This window comes from Zea mays, chromosome 7, assembly GCF_902167145.1.
Source record: "Zea mays cultivar B73 chromosome 7, Zm-B73-REFERENCE-NAM-5.0, whole genome shotgun sequence".
Lineage (NCBI taxonomy): Eukaryota > Viridiplantae > Streptophyta > Magnoliopsida > Poales > Poaceae > Zea > Zea mays.
Genome location: NC_050102.1, coordinates 23,795,478 through 23,806,288, shown reverse-complemented (window position 1 = coordinate 23,806,288; position 10,811 = coordinate 23,795,478). Strand labels below are relative to the sequence as shown.

The 10,811-nt window shown below is 40.0% G+C and overlaps 1 protein-coding gene across 1 annotated transcript; it reads right to left on the bottom strand.

Annotated features, from left to right (window-relative positions):
- Positions 1-3,338: 3,338 nt before the first annotated feature.
- On the bottom strand, positions 3,339-4,935 carry LOC100283506 (cytokinin-N-glucosyltransferase 1). The gene is made up of 2 exons (NM_001156406.2): positions 4,408-4,935; positions 3,339-4,304 (listed from the first exon to the last, which is right to left on the bottom strand). Exons 1-2 carry the CDS (start codon positions 4,907-4,909, stop codon positions 3,415-3,417), a joined length of 1,392 nt encoding a protein of 463 aa, NP_001149878.2. The 5' UTR covers positions 4,910-4,935; the 3' UTR covers positions 3,339-3,414.
- Positions 4,936-10,811: the final 5,876 nt, after the last annotated feature.

The following is a 10,811-nucleotide window of genomic DNA, read 5'->3' as shown; positions in this document are numbered from 1 at the left end:
TGTGTTTCTACGGTCTCTAGATCTAAATATGGAATCTTGGCACATTTTTTAAAGTGTTAGCTATATCTATTTTAGTACATTTAGTTGAATGTCTTTGAATATTTTAAATTTGAATTAGAAGTCGCTCAAGTAATAGAAAACAATGAATGCAAAATTGATATTCATATTATTGAACAAGTTACAGCCTTATTTAGGAACAGACTAGAAATTTCGAACATCATATTCACGAAACATTACCACAAACTTTTGATACAATTGTTTTAAAATTGTATAAAACATAAACGAAGTCAGAAAATTATGAAACTTGTTGAGATGTCATGATATCATATGTGGAGGTTGTGATAAAAATTTGACAGAGTTTCGTAAAAATTGTCACGTACGATGTATACAAACTCAGAAATCTATGTAGAAGTTTCATGATTTCATGTGAAGGTCGATTAGGTTTGTACATATAGTATGTGACAAATTTTACTAAACATTGTCAAATTTTTATCACATTCTCTACATATGATATCATGACATCTTGATAAATTTTATAATTTTCTGATTTCGTTTGTGTTTTATACAATTTTAAAATAATTGGATTGCAAGTTCGCAGTCATGTTTCGTGAACATGATGTTCAAAGTTTATGGTTTGTTCCTGAATAAGACTGTAACTTGTGTTGAATAACATGAATATCAATTTTAAATTCATTTTTCCATCATTCAAGTGACTTTTGGTTCAAATTTTAATTATTCTAAGAAATTTAATTAAATGCATTAAATCAAATAGATATAGCAAACACTTTGAGAAATGTTACAGGTGTTGACTAGAAAAAAGATCTTTCTCACTTTAATAGTTGGGGCCAACATCGATAAACTATTATAATATACTCTCTCCGTTCTTAAATATATGACACCGTTGCCTTTTTAAAAAACTTTGACCACTTGACTTACTCAAAATATTTATTAAAAATGTAAAAATTTAAGTCACGGTCAAACAATCTTAAGTGATAAAACAAATTATAAAAAAATAAATGATATTTCACGTTTTTTGAATAAGATAAGTGGTCAAAGTTTTTTTAAAAAAAGTTAATGGTGTCATATATTTAAGAACGTAGTTACTATATTTTTTAGCTAAATTAAGTGTTATGTGACATGTCTTGTGTTCAAAATACATATAGCAGTGTTGTCCATTATTGTTTGTCTATGGTGGCATAGAGTATATTTTTTGGGTAAGCCTACACTGATGGCAAAGGTAAAATTATCATTTACTTCATCTCTAACCGTTGTCTAATAGATTTAAGCCATCAATGCACTATGAGCATATAAGGAAGCCAAAAATACAAGTCCATAGCAACTAAGGAAAGCCTTAATTTTTAATGGAATATAAAGAAAGGCTATAAGTTTCATAACATTTAACAAATTTTGTCGAGTCGTCACTATTCAACTCAACTAAAGGCTGGTTCTAACTGTTTAAACACCGGTGATAGGTGATGTGGTCTGGTCTATAGAGTAGTCGGTACCGATGGGTCCGATCTCAACTAGTTGGTCTGGTCGATCGATTAGTACGTCTGTGGATCGGTCAATCCAACTAGTACCGACTCTATTAGAGTTAGCGTCGGTTGCTACCAACTCATACCAGTCGGTATCACCATAGTTTGTGATGTGGCACAATCTGATTAATCCACATGTGTGCCATGTTAGTTGTCTATTTTTAACCTTTTGAAGTTTAAAGAACAAATAAAATAAAAAATATTTATAAAATATGTAAAATTTAAGCTTCATAAACTATATATAGTTTTTATTTCTAGTTCCTAATTTTGTGTTTTTTATGTTTTATGAATTATGTATTGTTTTTGTTTTATGAATTATATAGATTTTATTTGTTTTTAATTGGATATATTTTATTTTCATAAAATGATATGTTTCATGTCAACCATAAGCAGTATTGCTAATGTGGTTGTAGACTGACTAGGGATGGATATGGATGTCTAAAAATCCGAATTATTCGTGTTTATATTTGATTTGAATATGGATGTCAAATGAATGCATCCGAATTTAATTTCTAATATTTTTCTCTATCCAATTCTAGATTCATATTCGATAAAAACCTAAAATATTTGACACTATATGTATCTTGTATCTATGAAGACAAAAGTATTCGATGAAACTATTTAAACCTATTTTTTATCAATAGTTACTAATTGTAAATGATTTTAATTTTTAATAATGAAACTAGAAAAATGATGTACAATTGTGTTAATCTTATATTACTAGTAATATACAGTGATAAATTTTAATTGATATAAAAAGCCTAATTGTAAATATATTAGATTAGGTATTTAATGAATATATTATATTTATATGTATTAATGTACATTTTTGTTACATAATATATATTTATTAACGAATATGTCTGTAAGGTATCTATGTACTGTGCTTATAATTTACTCATACCATAATTATTTATCAAGTATAAGTCCATCGATGACACAAATTGATACTTGTCATGGCACTATATATCAAGTTAATTAAGTATCTGAATATGAATTTGGATTCAACTATTCGTCATTATTCGTATCCATATTTAAATTAAAATATGATAAATAGTGATATCTTAATCCGATTCAATGTGTATTGGCTTCGAATCCATCTCTAAGAATGATGACCGTAAATTGAAGGGTAGATGAAGGTCGATAATAGTCGATAAGGATTAAGGAGTAGGTGACAGCGTGACGCGAGGGTCTAAAAACGTTGAAGACAGCCTTAAAAAAAGGTTTAGACCTTGTTACAAATATCTAAAACTAATAGTTAGTAGCTAAATTTAACTGAGAGATTTAGAACAGATAAACTAATGAATTAATTAATTATTAGTTATATCTATCAAATAGCTACCAGTTGTTAGCTATCTTAATCTGGTTAAAACACGCTAACAATTTATTAACTAATAATTAATTTTACAGATTTAGAACATGACCTTAAACTGATTGCTTTCTTGTCAGTCTCCAGTACATCGAGGGCCAACATACAAACTGTGTACAGTGTACGCAATATAAGCACAGATCGGACAAGGATACACAAACACAGCACGAGACAAAACAAAGTCACATGGTCACCTGAAAGAATCTAAAGAACATAGACTCTTGTGACTAGGGATGGTAATGGATCATGATATAAATATTTCTTTACAAAATAACAGAACTCTAAATAGATTTAAGTTTAAAAATAAATAGAAATAAGGTTTCAATTTTAATTTTATATAATTTTTAAAATTTTATAATGTAAAATTTAGAGCCCATTATCAATCATACCTGTGACTCTGAGTGACGAGTTGAGGATCATAAGCTCCAGCCAGTTTTTTATTTATTTTTCAACCGCAAAGAAAAACAGTACCCAAGAACAGCACCACGTGGCTGCTCCTGTACCAAACGCCTACAGTGTCAGAATGTGGTCTACCAGCTTGTCGACATTCGTGCAGGACGACCCATCCTTGGTCATGCAATCCGCCGCGCTGCTCTCGAGCTCCCGCGCCCTCCGACGCAGCCCGTCGCCGGGCTCTCCTGGCGCCATCAGCGCCGCGACGGCCGCCTCCACCTCGCCCCTCTCGAGCACGCCGTCGAGCGTGAGGCCGGTCCGCCACACGTGGTCCACGTACCTCGCGTTCCCCATCTGGTCGCCGAAGCACGGGCGGGCAATGACCGGCACGCCCGCGCACAAGCTCTCTAGCGTCGAGTTCCAGCCGCAGTGCGTCCAGAACGCGCCCACGGCAGGGTGCGCCAGGACCTCCTCCTGCGGCGCCCAGCTCACGACCATGCCCCGCCCGCGCGTCGCGGCGTCGAAGCCGTCGGGCAGGGGTGGCGCCGCCTCCGACGTCTGCGAGCCGCGGACGAGGCCCGGCCGGAGAACCCACAGGAAGGTATAGCCGCTGTTGGCTATGCCCCAGGCTGTTTCCACCAGCTCGGCGGCGGACATGCTGGCGAGGCTGCCGAAGCTGACGTAGAGCACGGACGCCGGGGCTTGCGCGTCGAGCCACTCGAGGCAGCCGCGGTCTTGCAGTAGCAAGCTGCTCGAGGCAGCCGGAGAGAGCATGTGGAGCGGGCCGATGTCGAACACGGGGACGCCGAAGTCTCGCCGGAGCGACGCCAGCTCGCCGCACTCGAGCGCGTCCATGGTGTTGAGGATGAGACCCGAGGAGGTCGTCACGGCCGTCACTAAACGGGAAATCACCTCGCTTATTACGCCGTGGCAGGCGCTGGTGGTGGACGGCAGGTCCCGGACGCGGTACGGCGGCAGCTCAGTCACCGGCGTCTCCAGCTGCGACTCTACATCCGATTGGAACACAAACAGGAGCGTCAGAGCATGGATGACGTGGGTTCTAGTGGTGCGCGCTTGCGTTGACATGGATGAGTGCGTGTGCGTTCGTGCCTTGCGCCGGCTGATACCCCTTGTCGCAGAGCGCGGGGAACGCCGCGAACATGCGGAGGCACGCCGCGCTGCCGGTGCGCAGCACCAGCGTCGGCACGCCGAGCCCCCGCGCCACGTCCAGCAGCGTCAGCAGGTGGGCGTCAGCGACCAGGCACGCGACGTCCTCCCGCGCCAGCAGAGAGGCCAGGCGCTCCCGGAACGGAGCCTCGCAGGCGCGATTCACGGCGAGGATGCGCTCCACGGTCACCTGCAAGGCATCCGAGCTGCCCTTCGGCAAGCAGCCGCGGACGGGAACGGGGACGAAGTCGTAGGCAGGGTGGCGGGACTTGTCGGGAGCGTTGAAGTCGGTGTGGAAGACGGTGACGGAGAAACCGCGCAAGTGGAGGAGGCCGGCGAGTTGGAACATGGGGTTGATGTGGCCCTGGTACGGGAGCGGGAAGAACAGCACGCGGCGGCGCCGGTCGGCGGTAGCTGTGGTTGTGTGTCCTCCTATAGAACCCATTGAGGCTGTGTTCGGCTGGTATGGTTTCAATCCCCAAGTATAATTAATCCAGACATGGATTGAATGGATCCCCTATTGACACTTTTTCCCCACGTGGTTTAGTTCCCTCCCTCCTTTTCCCTGCCCCTTTTCCCTGTCTATTTTTCCTTGTTCGGTTAGCCCCAGTCCAAGGAATAAAAGCAAAAAATCTGATCCATTGTACATACATCTAAAATGTCAAGCTATACATAAAGATTTCTGCTCTGAACATGAAGAACCTTCAGTACACTCGTAGCAAACAGACAATAAGGTTTAGTTCCCTGTCTACATAAAGTTTCAATTCAACAAGATAAATGTATGTCCTAGCAAACAGACAATATGTTGGTCATAGTTTGCACATGATTTAAATAGATAAAAACAAAGAACAAAGTAGAGTTGGTGCTTGCAGTCATTTTGTCTCACTCGTAGACTAAGGTTCAATCCAATAAAAATGCAGACATCACTCATGGCTCACAGTTCTAGGCATGGTTACAACCTACGATCAAGTTGAGCCAAAGGCTTCTAAGTTTAAAACTTTATATAGTAATAGCAAAAGTGTCCCGGAGATGTAAAGCCTGCAAATATACAAGGGGAACAATGATTAGATTCTCACCGACAGAAAGAGAAATATATGTAAATATATGTACTCTAAACTGAAAGAGAAATATATGTAAATATATGTACTCTAAACTGAAATATAATATGTGCAGAACAAGGCCTCGCTGATGATCTTGATCACGAGGCTGGGCTGAAATATAAACTGAAATATAATATGTTGCTACAGCCAATCAGATCCTGGCCTGGCCTGCAGTAGGAATATATGATGATCAACCAAGCACTTTGCTTCTTTCCTCCTAGTGACTGTCTAGGTCTCAGTACTTATTTACATACTAGTGTACACAGTCAGGACTCATGAAATAGCTTGAGATGAAAGGGCCAAAGAAGACAAGAAAACCAGGGAAAATATAATCCTAAGTAAACTAGTGTCTAAAAGAGAAAATCATTTCACATACAATGATTTCCACTACTGAATAACCCGAAACTTCTGCTTTTAGGAAAAGTAACAGCATTCATTCCAGAGACAAATGGAACAACCTAACCTCCTTATCGACAGAAGAAATATAAATCATAGATAGAAGTAATATCTCTAAAAAACATTCATTGGCACTACTGATTAAACGTGATGCTTCTTAAATACAACTAATGGTCTAATGAAAGTACATATCATAAACAAATGGTCTACTGTAAGCAGAAGTTAGGAACTGAAACTACACGTCATGATTTATTGAGTAAAGATGAAAGTAATCAATTGAACTAATCGATTCTTAGGGCACAAATTCGATTGTCAGCACAAAGTAATTAAAGGTTGAGATAAACAACCACTAGCGTTCACGTGCTCCACTACACGTCAAATTTGATTGTCAGCACAAAGGAATTGCTTAGAAAGAATCTGGATCTTGAGATCTGGTAGCGCCAGGGGGATGGAGGCCAGCGGCGGGCTGGTCGCCAGCTCGCACAACCGGAACGAGCTAATCTTCGGGCTGGTCGCTGGTCGCCGGGTTGGTTCTCCTCCTCACCTAGCTACTATGTTCCACCAGCAGCAGGAGCTCTTGCAGGCAGAAGTTGCAGCGGTGAAAAGCAGATCCACTCTCCATCGACATGTGAGGAGTCAGAGGAGGAGGAGGACGTGAGTACCGGTGAAAAGCTGATGTTCTCCACGCTGATCTTCGTGTCGTAGCCTCGTAGGTAGCCGCCGATGTAGCCACCGCCGCCGTCGCCTCACGCTGGTTCTTCGTGATTTGTTTCCACGACGGGAAGACGAGGGCTGCTTCCCGGCCGGGTTGAGGTGAGAATAGCCGGGATGGGCCGGTGTTGAGGCCCGGACGGGGTGAAACGAATGCTGTTTTGTCGTGGGCCGGGATCTTTTCCAGACCGGGCTGATCCACGGGGAATTGGGTCTAACCCTGGCCGGGATTTACTTAAACGAACATGGCCTGACGGTTCTCGTGGAATCTTGCTGTGTGTTTGCTGCTCACTTGCCACCATGCTCTGGTTCTTAAAGTATGATAGGTTAGTCTCCGGTGGACATGGATTTAATTGTTACAGCGTCTACCAGAGTCCATAGAGGCTATTATATATAGGACTCGGTCTCTCGAGTTCTAAATATAGTACCCATATACTAGAACTCTATCCTCATTTCTACTTAATTTTTAACCATTTATTTTCTAACAACATAATTTATTTCCTAAATAGTATTATTTAAGACCTAACGGTTGTAGTAAACATGTCTTTTGAGACCTTAAACATTCTAAATACGGTCCTATTTCAAATTTTAGGACTCTATTTTAGAGTTTGTTGTTGGAGATGCTCTTATATGCCATTCTTAGGGCTAATTTAGCAACTCCGTTTTCACGAGAGATTTCTATTTTTTGAAAAGAGTTCCCAAACTAGCCCTTAGTGATAGTTTTATCACACTATTTCTAATGTTGCAACGTCAAAAAAAGTAAGATAGAATGAAAAATAAAATATGATCTCTCAATAAAGAGTTTCATGATATAATTTCATAGGCTAAGATGTGACTATGTAACCAACAGAAATAGATAAAATAGATGGAGATGAAACAAACTGCTATCAATAGTTGTCTTGAAAACGAGTTGACATAGTTTCATGGTGATGAAAGTAGTTTCACCTATTTCATAATAGATATAGTGTCATGTGATAAAAAATCTATGTGACATACTAATTAATATCATGAAATCTCTTATAAAACTTCCATTAAAAATGGCCTAAGCTCATTTGGAACCTTACCCTGGCCTTGATTTGAATGCCTTTTGATATGTCGTCTCATATTCCACTTTCCACTTGACAAATGGATTTACTTTGCCTTTGTCCAGTCTCGGGCTACTTTGGATACACCTGTTCTCCCATGGGATTTCCTCCCCATTCCCCGACAATCCTCTTCTCATAAAAATCATAGATCTAAACTAGCTCAAAGGGTGGTATATGGATTTGCTTTGCCTTCCTTCATCTTTATCGGATCTCATTCCAACTTAGGGCATGTTTGGTTCTAGGGACTAAAGATTAGTCCCTTCATTTTAATCTCATTTAGTCTCTAAATAGTCAAACGTTGAGACTAAAACAGGGACTAAACTATTTTAGCCCCTAGTATCTCAAAGGGTGATTGAAATGGACTAAATCATATTGATTCCACTTTTGCCCCTCATTTATTTTAGTTGCACTAATGATGGGAGAATGGTAAAGGGCATTTTGGACTTCTTATAGGTCATTTAATGTGTTCTGAATAGTCCATGTAACCAAATAGGATATAAACTAAAATTTAGTCTCTAGACTAAACTTTAGTCCCTACACTAAAGGAACTAAACAGACCCTTAGGTTTAGGTTTAGAGAGACTCCAAGAGTTATCCTATATCCTTTCAAATGGAACAAAGATTACACTGTACACTCTAGTAACTTCTTCAACTAGATATATAAATATAACTATCTTCTATTTCAAATTTTCTCACTAGCCAAAAATAAAAGAAGAGACTAATTGCATCTAAGATGCACAAAAGATTAAAAAGTTGTTAGAGAGAAAAATATATACAATAAATACTCTCTTATGGTACTCTTAGACTCTGTTTGTTTGAGTTTTTAGATAGCTTCTCAACATGAAAAGTCAGAAACTGAAACAAACGGCTAGTTTTTTATTTAGCTTCTAGAAAGCGGGAAATTTCTAAAAGCTAGGTTTATATGTAAAGTAGAAAAGTTTGGTTTTGTGGAATTCTCTTAGCTTTCTGAGTTTAGAAAGCTAATAACATCATCAATAATTTATCATTGACTTCTCATGATCAAAATCTCAAAATATTTTTTTAGAATAACTCAAAAAGTTGCAGCTCCAACAAACTGGCAGACAATATGGATCAAATGGAAGATAATTTTGTTTGAAGACATTATCCATTTCGGTGCAAGATAGGTGCACAGTTTATGTGAAACATACCATGAACTCATAAATCTCTTTTGCTCTCTAAAAGATGATTTAGAATGAGAGTTGTCGAGTACTCGGGAACCACCCTACCCGAAATAGGCCGTTTGAAAATGGTCGACCTGCCGACCAAGTCTCCGCCGACCAACTCTGTGAGGTGGACTAGCTGACCAACTCCGATGATCAACTCCACCGACCAACTCTGCGAGGTGGATCGGCTGACCAACTCTCCGATGACCAACTCTAATGACCATCTCCGATGACCAACACTAACTCTGTTGACCATCTATGCGAGGCGGGCCGACTAACCAACTCTCTGATGACCAACCTCCGCCAATCAGCTCTAACCGACCAACTCATCGTCGAGCAACCCGGCAAGGCAAAGATTTGAGTCTAGCGCTATTGATCCACGTTATCTACGACGGGACACGTCACCATCAAGCCACGTTTGGACATACACACCGCACGCTGAATGGGCATCGAGGTCTCTATAGTGACCCATACATCAGAAGGACGAGACAGCACGCCATATCGAGTGTAAGCCTATGCATGCTGATAGGTGACGAAGGGCTCATGATGACAGGAGAATCCACGCCACATATGACTGTACCATGAGACTAATCTGTGGGACCCGCCTCGCACCACTACAAAGACGTCAGCGATGGAGTCGCTACAGGAGCCGGAGTAACGGACGACGCCATACCGAGAGTACGACTACACATGACCCTACAAAGGACCCACCACGACAACCCATGGGAGCCAATCTCTCTCTATATATAGTAGAAAATAGATCTCCTCTATAAGGTCCTACCTTGAGATATAAAAGGACAGGGCCCCTCCTTCCCACACGAGCATACCAATTGTAACACGCCCTCAGCAATAATACAATCAACACTGCACTGGACTAGGGCGCAAGCTTGAACCTGTATAAACCCTCTGTCTCAATTCCCACGTTCGAGTCCCAGCGACTTACCATTCAGAGTGAGTCCACACTATCACCCAATACAAATCTTATTGTCTCCTGGTTTCTAAAACCACAACAAGAGTTTTAGAAAGAATTCTAGAGATGTTGTTAGGACCTATTTGTTTTAGCTTTTGTGTGGCTTCAACAAAAAATAAAGAGCCGAAACAAGGGTGCTTTGGTTTATACGGACTAATTTTTAATCCCTCCGAAATTTTAGTCTCAAATGAAATAAAATGGATGGATTAAAAATTAGTCTCTAGAAACCAAATACCCTCTAAATTTTCTGGCTCTTGTGCTAGATTTTGAAAACATGGAAAGCTTGATTTTGAGAAAAAATGAACAAATTAAAAGTTGAAAAGCACGTTAAAGCAGCAGCTTTTTCGGTATTTTGATGTCATGAATATTTTATATTAATTGGGCCATACACCAGGAAAAGCTAGCTCAAGAGATCTACTTTGCACTTTCCACTTGACACATAGAGTTTGCCTTCCTTTCTCTTCGTCCGATCCCATCCAAACTCTATGTGGATTTACTTTGCCTTCCTTTGTCTTCATCGGATCTCATCCCAACTCAAGTTTAGGTTTAGAGCGACTCCAAGAGCTATCCTATATCCTTTCAAATGGAATAAAGGTACGCTCTGATAACTTCTTTAACCTAATATCATAAAACTTCTATGAGGCCGACTAGTTTTCTATATATAGTATTGTGACAATTTTTACAAAACATTTTCAAAATTTTATCAGCGTCTCTACATATGATATCATGACATATCGACAAGTTTCATGATTTTCTAACTTTGTTTGTGTTTTATACAATTTTAAAACAACTAGATCATAAGTTTGTGGTCATATTTCGTGAGCATAGTGTTCGAAAATTCTGGTCTGTTCTTAAAATAGGTCGTAACTTGTGCTAAATAACATGAATAACATTTTTGCATT